The 22,818-nt window shown below is 37.4% G+C and overlaps 1 protein-coding gene across 3 annotated transcripts in view; it reads left to right on the plus strand.

The window, feature by feature from the left end:
• Positions 1-22,818, plus strand: part of LOC115434568 (latent-transforming growth factor beta-binding protein 1) — a 110,862-nt gene that overhangs the window by 9,899 nt on the left and 78,145 nt on the right. For all 3 annotated transcript variants that reach the window (XM_030156602.1, XM_030156603.1, XM_030156604.1), the window contains exons 2-5: positions 9,906-10,103; positions 15,210-15,508; positions 17,673-17,775; positions 21,872-21,931. In XM_030156602.1, coding sequence (XP_030012462.1) covers positions 9,906-10,103; positions 15,210-15,508; positions 17,673-17,775; positions 21,872-21,931 — 660 coding nt within the window. The remainder of the gene's footprint in view (positions 1-9,905; positions 10,104-15,209; positions 15,509-17,672; positions 17,776-21,871; positions 21,932-22,818) is intronic.

The raw sequence follows: 22,818 nt of genomic DNA on the forward strand, positions 1-22,818 counted from the left end.
AACCTGCTTTATCCTCACTAGGGTCACGGGGGTCGCTTGGGAGCCTATCCCAGCTACATAGGGGCGAAGGCGGGGTACACCCTGGACAAGTCGCCAGTTCATCGCAGGGCTTTTTGCACATCATGTTACTTCAAAATTTTTGTTGTTTCTTGCAGCAGCAGTGCTGAGGAGTCAGCAGCAGCGCCGCTGCAGAATGTATTTAAGGAAAACGGTGCAGATAGGTTTGGCACATCCACTATTATTCCCATACGGGGGAAAAATCATCAGGTTTTGTTTGGCCAGTTTACATTTCATTCAACAAATCACACTCCTGTTAAATGTTGCAGGATGCAGTCACAGTTAGGGCTGTGTATCGGCAAGAATCTGCAATACGATACAGATCACAATACTAGTGTCATGATATGACATATTGTGATATATCCTGATGCTGTTAAAAAGGCAATTTTTTGTTTGTTTCTTTTTTAAAAAATTATTATTTCCTTGAAGAATTGAATTACACCAGAAATCTGCACAAATACTAAACACATTTTTATTTGATCCCAACAGGATCTAATGTTCTATCACCAAATGTTCAAACTGTGTTCAAACTGAAATTCTGTTTTACAGACATTCCAGTTTCAGATCCTGTTCAAATGTTCAGATTCTATTAGTTCACAACTAACATCAGAACAGGATTTGAGTTCAATCCCAACAAAGGAGCTAACATTATTTAATAAAAGTGTGTTAAATAATAATAAATAAAATATAACAAAAAAGAAAAGCAAAAAAAGTAAACTGAACCTCCACAATATCTGCATTTGAATAAATACCTAAAAATATCAATACAGTACTTTTTAATATTGATACAGTATTGTGAAATGAAATATCATGATATATTACAGAATCGATATTTTCTAACAGTCCTATTTCTAAGTGTGTTTACTGACCATGTGACATCATGATACTCTGCTATATGAAAACAGATGAGTCTATTGGTCAAATACTCAATAATGTTCTAGGCTTCGTGCGGTCGTGTCAAAGGTGGAATGAAAACGTCTTTATCGCTCAATGAGGGGTTTTTGATTGTAGAAAGTATTTGGAATGACTTTGGATTCATGGGGAGGGTTGTTTTTTTTTTTTTTCTTTGTAAGTGTGAATGCCTGGGCCTGCGCTGTGTGGACCCTGCAGCCCCTGGGACAGTGAACTGAAGTGGTGTTTTTCCAGCTCCTCTGGCACATTTTCTCCCAGGTGAACACAGCGGCCGGCCAAGTGCTGAGAACTTTCTGGCCCTGGGCTCGTGCTTCCCTTATTAAAGATGCTCGGAGCTGCCAGCTCATTTGTGTCAGCTGCAGTCCAGACGATATCCAATCATTTACAGTCGGATTAGAACAAATTGAATTTTTTTTTTGGGTGGGTTTTTTGTTGTGTTTTTTTAGGAGGTATGGGAGATGAGCTGAGTGTAGAAAGGCGGGCTGGTCAGCTTAAAGGAGAAAGACAGGTGGAGCGCTTTATTTAGGGGAAAGTATTCTGGCAAACTGATTGACATGCCTTTGATTTTATATGCGTCGACTGCTGAAAATATGTCTGTCGGCTGCAGAGAAACATCTGGATGGTTTTTTCACTTTGCTTTCATTATTTTTTTGTTCTGCTGGTGACTGTTATAAGTTTGTGTTGAGTGGCAAATGGCAAAGCCGACCCATCGAAACACTGAGGTGCCAGATGGGAAACCTTAGGAGTTCTATTCAAATATAAACTTCATCTTGAGCAGTGATTCCTTCTATTTAAAGATGACACACTTCACAGTCTTACATAACCTCCAGGACTTATGATGCCTTCAGGTGCTGCCGGCAAGATGAGCCTTTCCTCTAGTGCAGGGGTGTCAAACTCATTTTAGTTCAGTTCCACATTCAGCCTATTACGATCTAAAGTGGGCTGGACCAGTAAAATAATGTAAATGACAGGATAAAAACTTAGAAATAATGTCAACTCCAAAGTATTTTCTCTGTTTTTGAGTAAAAAACAAAAAGTCAAATTCCGTAATGAAGATGTTTACATCTACAAACTGTACTCGAACATAACATTTACAAACAGAAACATTTGGAATTGTTATTATTTCTGTGTTATTATGATAGTATTTGACTGGTCTGACCCACTGGAGATGGAATTGGTCTGAATGTGGAACCTGAACTAAAAGGATTGCTCATATTTTAGTGTAATTTTTGCATTTCATACATTCATCCCAGGGGCCGGACTGGACCCTTTGGTGGGCCAGTTTTGGTCCTCGGGCCGCATGTTTGACACCTGTGCACTAGTGAATTCAAAATTCCGACTGCATTGTGTTCAAGTGGTTTTGTTGTCGTAGTGAAATGAAAAAATGGCTGAAACACAGTTTATCTTGATCTGTTGTTTGGATCAAACAGTTTTGGAGGTGATAATTCATCTGATACAGTATTCTGTTTTTGTAGCTTTTTTTGCAAGTTGTATATGCTATAAATGTGCAAAGTCATTCCCTAACAGCAGCAGAACATTAAAAAAAAGCACTGTTTATCATGAATCCCTCGTTTCTCCCCGCTGTGTTGAAAAGGTCAAAGGTTAGTTTCATCTCGTTGATCAATTTTTCCCAGTTCTTTAGTGGCAATAGGACATGAGGGGGCGTTCATGTGCAGTTTTCTGGATGAACTAGTATTTGCCATAATTCCCATAGCATGTGAAGGCAGCATTAGAGTTGTGATGTAGTTTGAAGCAGTGGTGTTAAATCCAGTGGCGTTACTGTCCAGGACGTCGAATCAGAATTGGTTTTATTAGACAGGTGTAGAAGCCAGTATGTAATAACAACTGATAACGTAATAATGGCCGATAATGTAATAAATTTGGTATTTTTAAAATGTAATAGGCTAATAATGTAATATCTGGCCAATAATGTAATAAAGTCCTAAACCAATAACGTAATAGCTTTTGGCCAATAACATTATAACTGATTACGTTATTGGCTCAGTTATTACATTTGCAAAGAATTTTTTTTTTTTTTTTTTACCAGGCTAATAACGTAATAACCAGCCAGTAAGTTATAAATAATAATAATAACAATAATAATAATACATTTTATTTATAGGCGCCTTTCAGGACACTCAAGGTCACCGTACAATGTTGTTAAAAATAAAATAAAACACAATTAAAACTACACATATACATATATAAAACACATAGGTACATAAAATGGCAGTAGATAAAAATGAAATTATGGAATTGAGTCGGCCTGTCTGAATAAATAAGTCTTAAGCTGCGATTGAAGGTGGTAATAGAGTCAGAGTTTTTTATGTGTTCAGTGAGGGCCTTCGAGAGGCGGGGGGGCTGAGCGGTCTGAACGCTCTGGACCCCATGGTGGTCCAGCGGGCAGGTGGGAGGGTGAGCTGGACAGATGAAGATGACCTGAGACTGCGGGTGGGAATAAAAGCTACAAAAAGCAAAATATCGAGGATAATATTATAATAAATGATGACAAATCACTAAAGAAAGGTTAAATATAAAGATGAAAATATTTTGGAACTGCCACAAAAGTATCACTGGGCTTTTATGGGTTAGACTTACAGGTCAATGAAAGCAGGAAATGGGTAACACCCCCCCCCCCCATGAGTTTAAACTGCAGTGGAGCGATGCTGATAACAGAACCAATGAAGACACATGAACATCTGAAGGATGGGGTGGTCCAGGGAAGGGGTCAGAGGTCAAAAACACAGTTGGACCGTAGCAAATGATACCGACGGCTTTTATGACGACATGCTGCAGAGTAAAACCAGGACATGACGTTAACTGACACAAAAACACAGGAGTACAAAACTGAAGGGCTGGGGGGGGGTGTAAGCAAGGTTCTAATAGTTTGGGATTTTTAATTATGGTTTAGTTTTATTTAGTTTTGACTTTTTTTTCTCTAATTCAGTTAGTTTAATTCGTTTTTAAAGCAGGTTTTACTAGTTTTTATTAGTTGTCATTTTTTTCTGAATGCTTAGTTTTAGTTTCATTTTTTTCATATATTTTATCTTCCATCCTATTCAAAGAAATAATTGAGGTTACCCTGGACCCTTTATTTGGGGGTGGGGTTAGGGTGGCTCTGACTGAGCACAGACACAAACACATGGATACATTCCGTATAGCACACAGGTGTCAAACATGGGGCCCGGGGCCAAAACCGGCCCGCCCAAGGTTCCAATCCGGCCCGCAGGATGAATTTACAAAGTGCAAGTTAGGACATCAAACTCAAAAGTAACATCATAATAATATATAAATAATGACAACACCATTTTTCCTCTTTGATTTAGTGCAAAAAACATTAAATTACAGGGTGGGGAAGCAAAATGTACAATATTTTGAGGCAGGGATTGAAAGACAGTGTATGACCAATTAGTTTATTGAAAGTCATGAGAATTTATTTGCCACAAGAAAATGTCCATAATAGAAAATGTTTTTATTCTATGTGTCCTCCTTCTTTCTCAATAACTGCCTTCACACGCTTCCTGAAACTTGTGCAAGTGTTCCTCAAATATTGGGGTGACAACTTCTCCCATTCTTCTTTAATAGTATCTTCCAGACTTTCTGGTAATAGTTTTGCTCATAGTCATTCTCTTCTTTCCATTATAAACAGTCTTTATGGACACTCCAACTATTTTTGAAATCTCCTTTGGTGTGACGAGTGCATTCAGCAAATCACACACTCTTTGACGTTTGCTTTCCTGATTACTCATATGGGCAAAAGTTTGTGAAAAGGTATGGATAATAGTGTTAGGTATGATTATGACGTCAGTATATGTTTGGGTTCAAAACAACTGACGTAGTGTCTGCTGAGAAAAAACAACTAAATGTTCAGTGTACATTTGGCTTCCCCACCCTGTATGAAAATGTTTACATGAACAAACTATAATTTAACAATAAAATGTGAATAACCTAAAATGTCTGAAGTAAATTAGGTGCAATTTGAACCATATTCTGCCTGTTACTGAATATTTTCTATCTTTGTAAAATCGGATCTGTGATGCATATTGTATTTATATTTCTTAACAAATTTCATTTTTTTCAGGTTATTCACATCCTTTTTGTTTGGATAGTTTGTAAATGTAAATATTGGCAGAATTGAATGTTATTTTTGCACTAAAACAATTTGGAGTTGTCATTATTTATTGGCTATCATATTATTATTTTACTGTTCCAGCCTACTTCAGATTAAATTGGGCTGAATGTGGTCCACAGAAGAAAATGGGTTTGACAGCCCTGCTGTTGCAGTTTTTAGGGGTTAATGTAGGTGGGGGTGAGATCCATACACAACGTCACTTACATGAAAATGTTACTGAAACTTTCCATCCTTTCACTGTTGGCCTCCAGACTTCTGTACCTCTGTTATTTCCACTGATCTGAGATAAAATGTTCACATGTTCTATTCTATATTAACACTGACAAAGACGAAAACCAAGGGAATTTTATCCATAATTTTTATCCGTTTTAAGTTAGTTTTGTAAACACACGATACAGTTTCAGTTAGTTTTTTTCTGTTTTCTTCTTTTTTTTTTATTAGTGATAATTAAGACAATGTGGACAGAAAAATAACAACACATAAACAAAGGGAAAATCAAACAAATAAACAAACAAACCAAAAACAACAACAGCAACAATGACAGAGTATTGACAAACAACAACGACAACATCATATTACAATGAAAAAGATCAGAAATGTTAAGAGCAACTAAACAGTATCTCTTGGTTAGGGGCGGTAGGAAAAAGGGGACGAGGGGGCGTGAGGGGGAAAATAAGAACTGTTGTAATAATACAGAAATATATCATAATAATACCAGTTGCCTAATTTGCTAGTAATATTGTGGCGGTGATATCGTTTTTTTCTTTTAATTATAGTTTTTATTTATTTCAGTTAACAAAAATGTTTTTTTTTTCAATTTTATTTTTGGTCATTTTGTTCGTTTTCGCTAACGATAATAACCTTGGTTGTATGTATGTGTTTGTGTCAGTGTAATGGATGATTGGTAGGAAGTACAGTTGGGGGGGGGGCTGCTGGTGTGGACAGTTATCTCATAAGGAAAATGGTGCAGTGACCCCCCCCCCCCCCCCACACACACACACACACACACACACACACACACAGGAGATAACTGCAGGAGAATGAGGTGAGGACCGGCTGCTGCAGTTTTCACCTGTGACTCATGAGCACGATCACTTTCCCTTTCCCAGGTTTGGGTTAATTCTTCGCAGACGCTGTGAAACTGAAGTGTCTTTGGAATGGAGAGATTAGAGGAGAGAAGACATGAATCAGCGAGGGCCGGGGGATGTGTACGTCCACTGCAGCTTCCAACCATGTGTGTGTTTTGTCTGTGTCTGGAAACGTGTTTTACATTTCTTTGGAACTCATTACAGCGTTTAGAGAAGAGCACAGCAGTGGAATGGAAGTGGAATGCACGGTCATGGAGCTGAGAACAGGCCTGTTTTTGGGTCAGCTCATTCAAATGTCATGTTTTACAGATAGCTGCTTCTGTACCACTGAAACATGGGATGAGCTTATAGAAAAGGACGCACCGCTGTGGATGAACGACTTTATGAAGCGCTTCAAATGAACTGAACACAAACCCATAAAAACCCAGTGTTACTTTAATGTTGTTGTCTTTATATTTAACCTTTCTTAAGTGATTTATTACCATTCTTATAATATTATCCTTCGTATTTTTCTTTTTTTCAGTGTAAATCATGTATTTTCCTATTTTTAATTCACTGATCATGTAGATGTTCATAAAAGCTCAGATTAAAGTTGAAGGTTATTATATAAAAAAACAGAGAAAACTGAATAAACTGTCTTTTTCAGTCCAATCTGTCATTAACTGAACACGAACCTGTAAAAACCCAGTGTTACTTTTGTGGCTCTGCCAAATATTATCTTTATATTTAACCTTTCTTAAATGATTTATTACCATTTATTATAATATTATCCTCTGTATTTTGTTTATTTTTTCAGTGTAAATCATGTATTTTCCTATATTTAAGTCACTGATCATGTAAATCACAGGTGTCAAACATCCATCCTGGGGCCCAAATCCGGCCCTCCAAAGGGTTCAGTCCGGCCCTGGGGATGAATTTGTGAAATGCAAAAATTACACTAAAGATATGAATCATTTTAGTTCAGGTTCCACAAACAGACCAGTGGGTTGGATCAGTCAAATACTATCAGAATAACCCATAATGACTCACAAATCCACATTTTGTCCTTTATAAATGTAAACCTTTTCATGTCATTTTACTGTATCTACACTAAAACAGACATTTCACAAAAACGCAAAAAAACCTGAACAACTAGAAAGCACCAGAGAGCGCAGACCTCCGCCAAGGCAGATCAGTGCTTTTTAAATATATTGTTATCACTGATCTTTGAACCTGCCCCCCCCCCATTCAGTCCAGTCACACATTCATACCTAGTGACAGAGAGGGAAGAACAGTGGTTATTGCACATTATTGATTATGGTTATTACACATTGGTGTTTTCCATTATTACACAATGTTGATTGTGATTATTAATTATTGTTGATTTTTCATTATCGCACATTATTAACTAGAAAAGCACTCGGAGAACGCAGACCTCCACCAAGGCAGATCAGTGCCCCCCCCCATCACCACCAAAACTTAATCATTTGTTCCTTGTGTCAGTATCAACATTTCCTGAAATTTTCATCCAAATCCGTCCATAACTTTTTGAGTTATCTTGCACACACACACACACACCACACACACACACACACACACACACACACACAGACACACACACACACACACACACACACAGACAGACAGACAAACCAACACTGACAAAAACAGAACCTCCTTGGCGGAGGTAATTATTACATGTGGTTTGTTATTGCAGAGTTCAGTGTGATGATTTCAACATTGAGCCCGTTTCCATGACTGTATAAATCCGATAACTGGGACTAATCTCATAATTGTCGTAATCAGATGTGACACATTTACAGTCACTTCAGAAATGCGATAATCTTAAAACCCTGGTTTACGTGTTTCAGTCCATTATTTGATTTTTTTCAGAGTACGTTCGTACGTTATGATGTAAGACGTGCACTTCCTGTCATTTTCAAAACATCTGGTCTTGTCTTGTTACCATGGCAACGCCTACGATGTCAGCATTAGCTGTCCTAATGTGGGAGGAGCTAATAAGACTACAAAATAGGTCACATGTTGCTGCTATCTTTCATTTCATTTCATTGTTTGTATATCTTTTTCCTTCGGTTCACGGTGTCGCTGCATAACTTCAGTTTATATAGATTTATTTTTACACAGATGGAAAAAAACCCAAAATAAATCGGTTAACCTGTATACATGTGTGAAGACATGGGAGTACTGGGGACAAATCCAGGTGTGTTAATCTGATTTCTTATAATCAGATTACTGCTGTTCTCGGATAAAGATGGTCAGATTATCCTGTTTACATGATCAATAATAATCTGATTAGGGATGTAATTATATGAAAATTTCATATCATGGTCATTGTGACCAAAATTATCAGTTATCATTATTATCACGGTATTGTTGAAATTGTGCTCAAAATGTTCAAAAAGTACTAATACACACACTGAAATAATTTAACCAAGTTGTGTTTTGAAAAAAAGAGAAACAAAAAAAACCAAAAAAACAACAAATAAAATAATTGGCACAATCTACTTTCTGTTGCAGAAACATTCAATATTAACATGTAAATATCAAATATACAGATGTGCATTAAAGATGGAACCTTGTGGACACTGTTTGACCATTTTCCAGATAAAGTTTGAGTTGAAAGTGCGGTAATCAAACACAGTTATCATGATAATTAGAATTTAAATGTAATACAAACCATCAGGAATTTTACCGCGGTTTATCGTTATATCGGTAATCGTTAAATTCCTTAATCTAATAACTCCAGAAATCAGATAATGATGGGAGTATTGGTGTGGATGTAAACGGGTGCACCACACAAATCCACTCAGATCCAAAACAACCTGTGTTTCACTTTTTCCCAACGATGTTTAGCAGAGCTGGAGCTGCTCCGATCTGACGCTGACATCCATGGGCCTAATTACTGTCTAGGGATGTAACGATTACCAGTATAATGATTAACTGCAGTAAAATCGCAGACGGTTAGTATTACCGTTTGAGTTCTAATTCTCATGATAACCGTGTTTGATTACCGCACTTTTAGAGGAAAAACCCTATGTAAAGATCTGCTTTTATGTCAAATATTTGAGTATAGTTTGAATTTATTACAATTTTAATTTTCTATACCTAATATTTGGAACCAATATTCACTTTTAAAGTCTGTGAAAAGGTTCATTAAGCATCTGTGTGTTATTTATGCAATAAATTATATACATTTTTCAAATCGGATTTTTTTCTTTTGTGTGTGTTTTCTGTCCTTTTATATTTTTATAGTAGCTTAAAGTGAAAAAATAATAGACAGATGATATAAATGAAGTTGTGCTGAACAAACAGATCCAAACATGGGTATAGTAAACATTTGTTTATATAGTATATAAAGGCCAAATCAAAAGGACTGAAAAACAGACAAAATAGACTCAGACCACTAAGGGTTAATATTGGAATGTTTCTGACACAGAAGGGACATTGGGTCTATTATTTTATTTGTTTTTTTAGTTGTTTTTTTTTTTTTTTCCAAAATACAACTTGGTTAAATTCTTTCAGTGTGTGTATCAATACTTTTTGAACATTTTGAGCACAATTTCAACAATATTGTGGTAATAATGATAACTGTGATAATTTTGGTCACAATAACCATGATATGAAATGTTCATCTGGTTCCATTCCAATTACTGTCAAATGTGTTGAACATGTGTTGAACTCATCCTGTGTTCTTCTTCTTCTTCTTCTGTCCTCAGTGGTGTGTCACCTGCCTTGTATAAACGGAGGGAAGTGCAGCGCCAGAGACAAGTGTCAGTGCCCGCCCAACTTCACCGGCAAGTTCTGCCAGATGCCGGTTCACGGCGGACAGCAGCAGAACGCCGGCGGCTTCAGTCAGAGCCAGGTCCACTCCACGCACACTCTGCCTCTGACCTACAGCAACGGCCAGACACCCGGTGAGTGGGCGGAGCCGACTGGCCCACGGGCCAATGAATGACAGGCTTCTGTGGAAACAAACCCAGTCCAACTTTCCTCTTCTTTATCGTTAAACTTCCTCTAAATTAGGACGCATGGTTTGGCCAATTTAGTTCAAGTCATGCACTGCAGCTGCTGAATGTCAGGAAAGAACAGAACTGACTAATGGAGGAGGAGGAGGAGGAGGAGGAGGAGAGGGAGGAGGAGGAGGAGGAGGAGGAGGAGGAGAGGGAGGAGGAGGAGGAGGAGGAGGAGGAGAGGGAGGGGAGGAGGAGGAGGAGGAGGAGGAGAGGGAGGAGGAGGAGGAGGAGGAGGAGGAGAGGGAGGAGGAGGAGGAGGAGGAGGAGTGGCAGCATTCAGGAGAACATGAGCTTTGACATAAACACCAGCTCAGTGCTTCAACAGGAAGGTTTGAACTCTTTCATGTGTGACGTCCATGTTTCTGGACACACAGTTTGACCCACACAGACCCAGTGTTACTGTCGTGTCAGTTCCCAAAGGGATTTTTCTCCATATTTAACATTTCTTAAGTGATTTATCACCATTTATCATCATATTATCTTCTTTATTTAGCATTTTTTCTCGGGATGCACCGATACCACTTTTTTCCAGACCAAGTATGAGTACTTCCATCTGAGTACTTGCCGATACCGAGTACTGATCCTAGTCCTTAATAATCCCATTCCAGTTGTTAGTTCCTTTTGTAAATGTGCTTTATTGTCGTTGTCATTAGTCTGACTGGAACAAAGTGCTGCTGCTGACATTTAATGTGTTGGAATGAGCGTTTGTCCATTAATCCACCAGGGGGCGCCGCTCTGAATTAACCATACTGGACAAATACCTCGAAGAAGAGGAAAGTTTAATGAGAAGAAGAAGAAAGTCAGTAATAACAAACCTGTAGACGACAGAGGAACACTACTGTGATACTAATGTTAGTGTTTTCTCTGTAAGGTTTAAAAGTTTAGCTTCAGCAGGAAGAGAACAGACAAATGAATGATCAGTTTGGTTTGCACTTCCGCTGGCGGCGGTCCGCACCGCTCCGTACTCCCGCTGGTATTCTGTGTCTGGGTACTCATCCTCCATCAGCTGGAAAACAGATGGAATGTACTCAGATTACAGACAGAAGGCTGCGTCTGTATCTGTCTGTGTCTGAACGCTACTGTCAGTCAGCCTTACTGTGATCAGCCTCATTTCTTGGTTCCATCTCCACACTCTTCACACTCACACACATTATTCCTCCTCCTCGTACCTGCTGCACTGAACTGGGAATGTCACACGGACACAAGTGGTACCAGTGCATTTGTATCGGATTACTTTTGTACAGAATAACCTATAAATAATGACAACTGCAAATTTATGTCTTTGTTTTTGGTGCAAAAAAAACCCCATTAAGTGATGAAAATACTTACTTTTATAAACTATCCAAACAAAAAAGGTGAATAACCTGAAAAAACTGAAATTTCTTCAGAAAAATCAGTGTAATTTTCTCAGTCTTCTTCCTCCACTTCTCATTAGTCCATGTGCATTCTGGATCAGATCTCCAAAGACACTAAACACTGAGGAACAGGAAGAAAAGAGTTCAAACTGGACTGAATTTAATACAGACATTTCAGGTTGGACACATTTGTTCAGGTTAGTCACATTTTATTGGTACAGGAGAGTTTGGAAATGGAAAGATTTTCATAATTTAATATCATTTTTTGCACTAAAACAATGAAAAAAAATTGAAGTTAATTCAACATTTTTTGCTAAATCTGAGATTTTCTTTTGGCTTAATTCAAGATTTTTTTTTTTACTTAATTGAAGATTTTTTTTTTTTCTTAATTCAAGCTTTTTTCCTTAATTCAAGCTACTTTGTTTTTTTCGCTTAATTCAATTCAAGACTTTGGAATTTTTGCACTTTGTAAATTCATCCCAGGGGTCGGATTGGAACCTTTGGTGGGACTCATTTGGCCCCCGGGCCACATGTTTGACAGCCCTGGAGTGGGCTGTCCGTCTGAGTGTCCCAGGTCCGTCTGCCCTGCCTCAGATCAGACATGTGACGGCCCACCACCGCTGGATCTGGTTCAGAGGAGGCTGGAGGCAGTGGGCTGTTTGGAATGTGGCAGTGCTCATTTCTCACACGGACTGTCTTGTTCTTAAAAATGTTACAGTACATAATGGAATCTATTTATTTATTTGCACATCACAAACAATAAGAAAAAAAAAAGAATTATGCAAGTAACACCGTTGTGCAGGAGAGGTTAGAAGCCAAAAAGGCTGATATAAATAAACACCTCTGCAAACCAATAAACTAAACACACAAAAAAGAAAAAAAGAATGAAAATTTGATATAATTAAAATAAAAAATCAAATGGTATAAAACACAACAGTTTTTCATAAATTAAAGTCCTTTTCATTTGTTTTTAACTCTTTAAGTCCCAGACAGTTAAGGGGCTAATAAGCCTTAAAAGTGCCACAGATTTTGGCCGTTTTTCAGTATTCCGCGTCGTTTTATAATATTTGAAGAATCCTGCAGGAAACCGCTCGGTAACATCCGACCGATTGCTGATTAGATTCAAAACGCACCAGACGCAGCCGATTCATTATTGACCGTAATTTGCATAATTTATAATAATAATAATAATAATAATAATCTTTATTTATATAGCACTTTTCATACATTAAAAACTGTAGCACAAAGTGCTTTACATATCAGTTTAAAAATCAGTACCGCCCCCCACCCACACCCACCCACTCACCCGCACACACACACACACATACACACACACAGACACACACACACACATATACATGCAAACCCACAAGCTCACACATACTTAAGAAGACTGACTGAGCACGGGTAGACCAGAACAAAAATGTACAAGTAAAAGTAAAACATCAGTTTAGGAGGCGCTGTCTCAGGGAGCCATCCGCACCAGGAGGCAGCCGCCGACCCCGGCGACCAGGCACCAGCAACACAGCCCCGCATCCCAACTAGTGGGAGAGGGCCAACTGGGACCCCCACCCACCAGAAAGGAGCGGACCCCAGTGAGAGAAGGCGCCACAGCCCCCGGAGTCCACAGCCGCCCCCCGGCATGGAGGGCTCCCTCTGATGAAACACCAGAGAATAAGAAACATTAAAAAGATATAAAAATATTATTCGGTCGCGTGACCTCAAATTCCCGTCTGCTTGGTCTCAAAAGGGGGACACAGAAAGAACGTCATCGAAATGTGAGAAAGAAATGGGGGTGGATGGTTTGTTTGTACACAAATGTGGCGTGTTCTCCAAAGCCGATCTGATCGGCCCGTGGCACTGAAAGAGTTAAATAAGAATAAAGAAGATGTGGTCCATGATATTTTGAGAATACTGACTGGCAGAAGTTCGGCAGGAAGGAAGATCACATTAGTTAGATCACCACAGGTGTGAAACATGCGGTCCGGGGGCCACATCCAGCCCGCCAAAGGGTCCAGTCCGGCCCTGGGGATGAATTTGTCAAATGCAAAAATTAGAATAGAATAGATAGAATAGTCTTTAGTGTCATTGTACAGACAACGAAACTGAAAGTGCAAACCTTTAAAGTGCATTTAAAACATAAATAAATAATATAAAAACAACATACACCAACTGAACCAACAAGTATAAGAGCATTATAAAAAACTGTCAGATTTAAAATAAGACTAAAATTATTTGTGTACTGAGTTCAGTGCACAAATAGCATTAGCATAAAAACTGTTCCTGAGTCTGTTTGTTTTTGTTTTTTGCACTCTGTACTGCCTGCCTGATGGCAGCAGTTTTTACACTGAAGATATGAATCCTTTTAGTTCAGGTTCCACAAACAGACCAATTTAATCTCCGGTGGGTCGGATCAGTCAAATACTATCAGAATAACCGATAATTACTCACAAATCCACATTTTTTCCTTTATAAATGTAAACATTTTCATGTCATTTTACTGTATCTACACTAAACAAACTGACATTTCACAAAAACGCAAAAATCTGAACACATATGAACATTTGAAATATCTGAAGTGTAATTTTAATATTCTGTTTGTTATTAAATGTTTCGCGTATTCGTTGATCCACTGTATGTTTTAATTTAATGTGTAAATGATAAACTGAGACAGAATATTATTAAAATTACACTTAGTTTTCTTAAGAAATTTCAGTTTGTTCATGTTATTCATATTGTTTTAAAGAATAGCTGGTAGATGTCAACATTTTCATCACATAATTTAACTTTTTTCGCTCTAAAACACAGGTGTCAAACATGCGTCCTGGGGGCCAAATCCGGCCCTCCAAAGGGTCCAGTCCGGCCCTGGGGATGAATTTGTGAAATGTAAAAATTACACTAAAATATGAACAATCCTTTTAGTTCAGGTTCCACATTCAGACCAATTCAATCTCAAATGGGTCAGACCAGTAACATACGATCATAATAACACAGAAATAATGACAACGCCAAATGTTTCTGTTTGTAAATGTAAATATTTTCATGTATTTACACTAAAACAAAGTATAATTTCGCAAAAAATGTGAATAACCTGAACAAATATAAACAACCTGAAATGTTTTAAGAGAAGTACAATTTTAACAATATTCTGCCTGTTATTAACTGTTCTGTGTGTTTGTAGATCCACTGTGATCTGTACGTAACTGTACACTGTACACTGATTTTTTCAGTTTGTTCATGTTGTTCACATCTTCTGAAAGGATAGTTTGTAGATGTAAACCTTTTCATAATGTAAATTTACTTTTTTTTTTTCGCTCTAAAACATATAGAAAAGTTTGGAGTTGACATTATTTATATATTATTCTGTGATTATGTAACTGGTTGGGCCCACTGCAGATCAGATTTAGCTGAATGTGGAACTGAACTAACATGACTTTGACAGCCCTGAGTTAGAGTATGGTGTAGGATAATTATGAATAACAGAAGAAAACATAAAAAGTTCTGGAAAACTTTAGGAAGGTCATGAGTAAAGCCTTGGTCTGTGTGGTGTTCACTGACGGGTGCTGTGTTTGTGTGTGTTGTGTGTGTGCTGTGTTTGTTGTGTGTTGTATATGTTGTGTGTGTGTTGTGTGTGTTGTGTGTGCGTCTCCAGTGTTCAGCCCCAGCTTCGTTAACATCCACATCAAACATCCTCCGGAGGCGTCGGTCCAGGTCCATCAGGTCTCTCAGCTGGACAACTACCACAACAACGGACGCACGCTCAAAGGCTCCCAGTCCGGCTCCGCCTCCTCCACGTACACCTACCACCACAGCGAGAGCAGCCAGAAGGTCCAGCACCACGGCTACAACGTGGTCTACCCCGGTCACCATGGATACCACGTCCCTCAGTACCAGCCGGTCTCATCCAAGAACACACTGGGCCGATGCTTCCAGGAGACGGCGGGCAGTCAGGTAGGCACTGCCGCCGCAAAAAAGGACCAACCAACATGTCAGTGAACATTAGGGCTATGTAAGAACCTGGTGATACAATACAAATCACAATACTAGGATCGCAATTCGATATATGACGATATATCGTGATACTGTTAAAAAGGCAATTTTTTGTTTGTTTCTTTTTTTTAATGATTATTTCCTTGAAGAATTGAATTCCACCAGAAATCTGCACAAATACTAAACACATTTTTATTTGATCCCAACAGGATCTAATGTTCTATCACCAAATGTTCAAACTGTGTTCAAACTGAAATTCTGTTTCACAGACATTCCAGTTTCAGATCCTGTTTAAATGTTCAGATTCTATTAGTTCACAACTAACATCAGAACAGGATTTGAGTTCAATCCAAACAAAGGAACCAACATTATTGAATATAAGAGTGTTAAATGTCACGCCCCGGCCTAGGGGTTCACCAGGGCCAACATAATATGCTCTACTTTGTCTCCTCCCAGCTCCTAAGCACACACGTCAGTCAAAAACTAAAGTTCACAATATTTATTTTTTTACAACTAAAGAAGGGTTAGGGGAGGGTGCGGCTAAAACAACAAACAAAATATCTTCTTCACAGTTCAAACTAAATTGCCTACTCCAAAATAAATGCAAGAAATAAAATACAGAAAACTAACCTAAACTCCCTAAGACAAAACAGGAGAAAACATGAAAATAAAAGAGCCGACCTCCTCTACCAGGAAAAAGGATCGATTTACAAAAACTCTATTTCCAACTATCTACAAATACAAATTATCACATGAAGGCACGAAGACTGACAACCACACACAGAAAACACAGTTGGGAGCTGGCAGTAGACAAGGAGAGAGAGAACGGCTGGTCCAGGGCCATTTAAAGGGGCCGGGCAATCACACTCCACCAATCAGCTTCCTGCAAAAACAAAAGACACAAGACACACACAGCACACCTACAGGACAGGGGGAGAACGCACTACACAGAAAACATATACATATAAACACAAATAGACAAATTATGACCCAGGGTGACAACATATATAAACAAAAAAGAAGAACAAAAAACAAAACTGAACCTCCACAGTATCTGCATTTGAATAAATACCTAAAAATATCCATACAGTACTTTTTAATATCGATACAGTATTGTGAAATGAAATATGGTGATATATTGCAGAACTGATATTTTCTTCCACCCTTGGTGAACGTGTCATCTAATCTGGACTCAAACAGACCCAGGCCTTCTGTTGTGGCAGTTCCAAAGTCTGTTTTTCTCTAGATTTAACTTTTCTTAAGTGATTTATCACCATCTATTATAACAATATCCTCTGTGTTTTGCATTTTTCAGTGAAAATCTGGTATTTTCCTCTTATTTAATGTAGTGACCATATACTTTACTCATCGTACTGAGATTATATTTGAGGGTTATTGTATCAACAACAGATAAAACTGAATAAACAGTGTCTTTTTCAGTCCAGTCTGTCATTAACTGAACATAAACACAGTGTGTCCATCCACTGGCATTGATGTTGGAGATGATGGTGTTTCCATGGTAACTACGGAGCCTCTGAACGTCCTAATGGGTCATATCTGATGCAAGGTTATTATCATTAATGAAAACTAATGAAATGACGAAAACTAGAATTGTAAAAACATTTTCGTTAACTGAAATAAATAAAAACTATAATTAAAAGAAAAAAATGATAACTAACTGAAACTGTATTGTGTGTTTATAAAACTAACTAAAACGGATAAAAATTATGGATAAAATTCCCTTCGTTTTCGTCTTTGTCAGTGTCGGATTGATATAAAATGGATTTCTTTGTCTCTCAGTTTTCTGTGCTGTCTCCATACGACACTTTTTGCTCCGTCACTTGTGTTCACTTGTGGTTTCCAGTCGTCTTCTGGTCCCCACTCTACCTGGAAACATCAGGTCCAAACCAACATGTACAGACAGTGAAAACCAAGTGTGCTCTAATAACCAAACATGTAAAATAGTCCAGTCCATGTGTAGAATGTCCTGTCGGACATGGCTCTTGGATAAATCAGTGCCGTTCATTCTCTTCTGTTTCTCGGAGGTTGTGTGGTTCAGGTGTAGAGCAGACAGATTTGGACTCATGTGTGTGTGTCCTTTTACATGTCGTCTTCTGTGGGTCAGTGTGGGAAGCTTCTACCTGGTCTCACCAAACAGGACCAGTGCTGTGGGATCATGGGGACGTCCTGGGGCTTCCACAAATGCCAGAAGTGTCCAAAGAAACCATGTGAGTACATCCAAAGTCCACCTGGAACACTTTAAACCCTGAAACTCTGTCCTTATTTATTCACTTCAATTTGTATTTTATTGCCAAATGTACAAAGAAAAGGTTTTCAGTGGTTTCACAACCAGTGGAATTGTATTTTATAAATATTTGCAATAATGAACATGCATTATTATTATTATTATTATTATTATTATTATTATTATTATTATTATTATTATTATTATTATTATTATTATTATTACACTGCAGAAAAGGCCTATACAAAAATAAGAAAATTAAACTCATTACTGGTTTAAAATGTTTTGTTTCAAGTAAAACCATCTGCCAGTGCAGCAGGAAAAAACTGCACTCATCAGGTTTTCTTAAAATAAGAAAATATTATAAATATTATTATAGAATGATCAAATTCTTATTTTAAGTAGAACACACTTGTTTCAGAACTGCATAAAGCCAGTTCAAATGTGTTGAGGGTAAACAGTTCCTGTGTCCTCCATCCTTATCTTCCTACAGTGGAGCTGGTTTTATGATAAATATTGTTTAAATTAGTTGTAATATCTCAGTGGGGTAGAGCAAGAAGAAAAATCTTGAAAGAAATCAAATCATCTGAACAAGATTAAGACTCAATAATTAAATAAATGTAAAAAAAAAATATATCTTTCAAGATAAATATTCCAGATTCAAGTCACTTTATCTAAGTCAGATTTTCCTTTTTTGCAGCGTATTATTATTATTATTATTATTATTATTATTATTATTATTATTATTATTATTATTATTATTATTATTATACCAGGAACTCCATCCATTTTAGATTTTTCTCCATCTTGCCTTTATATACTATATAAACAAATGTTTACTATTCCCATGTTTGGGATCTGTTTTTTCTGCACAACTTCATCTATATCATCTGTTTATTATTTTTTCACTTTAACCTACTATAAAAACATAAAAGGACAAAAAACACACAAAAAATATAAAATCTGATTTGAAAAATGTATATACTTTATTTCATAAATAACACACAGATGCTTAACGAACCTTTCAAGACTTTAAAAGTGAATATTGGTTCCAAATATTAGGTATAGAAAATTAAAATTGTAATAAATTCAAACTCTACTCAAATATTTGACATAAAAGCAGATCTTTTCATAGAGTGTTTTCCCCTAAAAGTGTGATAATCAAACACAGTTATCATGAGAATTAGAATTTAAATGGTAATACTAACCGTCTGCAGTTTTACTGCTGTTTATTGTTATACTAGTAATCGTTACATCCCTAATTGAATGTATTATCAAAGGCTCACACCATCATTTTGAACTTTAACCTTCTGATCAGAGCAGTGTGTGATGGTTGAAGTAGTTCCAGCATGTGTGTAGTTTGTATTCTGGTTGGACTGGCGTCCACACACAGGACTCTTCCAGTCAGTTCTTCACTCCCTTATGTCCAGAACAGTTCTGCTCATCGGGGTGGAGGTGGGGGTGGGGGGTCCGTGTGTTTGAGCAGCGGTTCATGTGTTGAAGGTCAATGTGTTTCCATTAAGGATGTAACGATTACCGGTATATAATTTTTTTTCAAAATACAACTTGGTTAAATTATTTCAGTGTGTGTATTAGTTGTTTTTTGAACATTTTGAGCACAATTTCAACAATACCATGATAATAATGATAACTGTGATAATTTTGGTCACAATAACCGTGATATGAAATTTTCATATGGTTCCATCCCTAGTTTCCATGTCATACTTTTGCTCTTTTGAATGGGGGGGGGGGTACTGAAGGGATGTAGTTCTATAAAGGGACAAAGGTTGAATAGTCAGCGACGACATAAAAAGCCCGGCCTCATTCAGACTGACCCCCCCTCCAACCACACACACTGTATCTGGGTAACAAGTCCTTTAAAAAGAGCTGTGGAGCAGGACCCCCCCACCCCCACCCCCCAGGCATTTACTGCTTTTCCTTCTCTAGAAATAACTCCACAGTGAAAGTCACCTGCCTTTTCATGCTCGGAGCAGCACAAGGCTCGTCTAACCAGTCCTACTGACTGTAGCTCAGCGTCTTTATTTTGCTGTTGAAGACAGTGACAGTCAGAGGATCTACACTACAGCAGGGGGTCAAACTCATGTTAGTTCAGTTCCACATTCAGCTAAATCTGATCTGCAGTGGGCCGGACCAGTAAAATAATATAAATAAGAATAAAATATAAATAATGTCAACTCCAAACTTTCCTCTATGTTTTAGAGCGAAAAAAGTACAATTATGCGATGAGAATGTTTCCATCTACCAACTATCCTTTAAAACAATGTGAATAACATGAACAAACTGAAATTTCTGAAGAAAATTAAGTGTAATTTTAATAATATTATGTCTCAGTTTATCATTTTAACATTAAATTAAAATGTACAGTGGATCAACGAATACACAAAACATTTAATAACAAACAGAATATTGGTAAAATTACACTTCAGACATTTCAAAATGTTCGTATTTGTTCAGGTTTTTTGCGTTTTTGTGAAATGTCAGTTTGTTTTAGTGTAAATACAGTAAAATGACATGAAAATGTTTATATTTATAAAGGACAAAATGTGGATTTGTGAGTAATTATAGGTTATTATGATAGTATTTGACTGATCCAACCCAGTGACATTATTTATATTTTATTCTGTTATTATTTCACTGGTCCAGCCCACTGCAGATTAAATTTAGCTGAATGTGGACCCTGAAAGAAAATGAGTTTGACAGCCCTGCTGATATACTGTGTGTGGTGTATTAGGTGATAAGGATAGGTTAAAAAAATAAACTTTTGCTTCTAGCCTGTTCCTTTTTTGGTTTTCATGTTTATTACAATTAAAGTACTGAGTACAATGATTGATGTAAAACTAAAAATGAATTCATTCATTCATTCATTCAAACTAAAGACAGTGCATTACCATTAATTTAAAAGCAATGTTAAACGATGTAAAAAGTTAATGCATGAACTAATCAAAGAAAAGACAGCAGAGACAGCACACGATGGTGGTAACAAACAAAGACTAAGAGGTGAACAGGAGCTGGTACCGCAGCAGCTCCATTAATCTGGACAAATAAGAAGTCAAAGTGTAAATCTGTACACAGAGCAGCTGCTGCTGAGGCACCGGCCGAGAGGTGGTACCAAATACCTGAAAGCAGATTGATAAGTTACTCAACTGAGGAACAAGGCCACACTTGTTTGAGCGCCAAAGCCAATGTATTTACCAGCAACTGGTGGCACAATGGAGCGATTGACTGGAAAGGAAACAAAAAGACCCAAACGCTGCTCCTGCTTTTGTCCTGCGGGGTTCACAACCTGGTTCTGCTGCAAAATATTAACGATCTGATGCAAAAAAAGCACAACAACAACGTCTATTATTTCTAAGCTCTATCTGTGCCTGTCAAAAGGCAAAGGAAAGTCAACAGATTATATTAAAAAAAGATGGGAGAGAGAATTGAATATTGTTCTATCATGTGGACCATGGGACAGTTTGTGTGAATCTGCTGCTTCTACCTCCTCTTCTTTTGTCGGAAAAATTTAGTACGGTTCTTTATAACACCAAAACCAAGGTTCTAATAGTTTTGGATTTTTCATTCTAGTTTAGTTTTATTTAGTTTTGACTTTTTTTTCTCTAATTCATTTAGTTTTAATTCGTTTTTAGAGCAGGTTTGCTAGTTTTTGTTATTTTCTAAATGTTTAGTTTAGTTTTAGTTTAGTCGTCTCTTTTCTTCTCTGTCGTCATGTGTTCACTTGTGGTTTCCAGTCGTCTTCTGGTCCCCACTCTACCTGGAAACATGGAGACTAAAGCAGCAGAGTCCTGTCTGGGATTGATTTGAATACGACGACAGAGAAGAAGAGAAAAGAGACGACTAAATTAAAACTAAACTAAAACTAAGCATTTAGAAAATAATGAAAACTCATAAAAAATAGAAAACCTGCTCTAAAAACGAATTAAAATGAACTGAATTAGAGAAAAAAAACTAAATAAAACAAAACTAGAATGAAAAACCCAAAACTATTCGAACCTCACTTCCAGTGTCTGTGATGAGACTAAAATGTGTGCCCTCTTTTCTGTTTCCTCTCTTCGCAGTTATTCCTCTGATAGATTGTCCTCAGGGCTACAAACGAGTCAACAGCTCTCACTGCCAAGGTAAGAGTCTGTGTGGGAACTTCAGCGGGGTCCTTTCCTCCTAATCCTGTGTCTCCGAAGCTCATGTCCCCATGAAATTACAAATCCAGTTCCGTTTAGTTATGAAGGTAAAACGCATCCTGCATCTGTTTTATTACACATATTTTCAGTCCTGTCAATAAGTTACAGCAAAATATAAATCAGGGGTGTCAAACATGCGTCCCGGGGCCCAAATCTGGCCCCCAAGGGTTCCAATCCGACCCCTGGGATGAATTTACAAAGTACAAAAATTCATGTCAAACTCATTTTAGTGTCGGTTCCACATCCAGACCAATCTGATCTACAGGCAAATAATAACAGAAGAAGAACCCACAAAAAAGAACGACTGCAGATTTACTACTGGGTTTGATGGGAAAAAATAATATTACATTATGTCTGTAAATAATGACAACTTGAAATTTTTTTCTTGTTTTAGTGCAAAAAATAACATTAAAGTATGAAAATATTGACATTTACAAACTATCCTGTAACAATAAAATGTGAATAACCTGAAATATCTGTATTAAATTCAGCCCAATTTGAACTCTTTTCTGCCTGTTCCTCAGTGTTTAGTGTCGTTGTAGTTGTAGTTGAGGCATAATATTGTTAAAATTGCACTTTTTTTTTGAGGAAATTTCAGTTTTTTCAGGTTATTCACATGTTTTTTATTTGGATAGTTTATAAAAGTAAGTATTTTCATAATTTAATGGGCTTTTTTGCACTAAAACAAAGACAAAAATTTGCAGTTGTCATTATTTCTAGGTTCTTCTGTTCTTATTTGACTGGTTCGGTCCACTGCAGATTAAATCGAGCTGAATGTGGAACCTGAAAGAACATGAGTTTGAGAACCCTGATACAGACAAGAAAAG

Source organism: Sphaeramia orbicularis, chromosome 15 (assembly GCF_902148855.1).
Source record: "Sphaeramia orbicularis chromosome 15, fSphaOr1.1, whole genome shotgun sequence".
Taxonomy (NCBI): Eukaryota; Metazoa; Chordata; class Actinopteri; order Kurtiformes; family Apogonidae; genus Sphaeramia; species Sphaeramia orbicularis.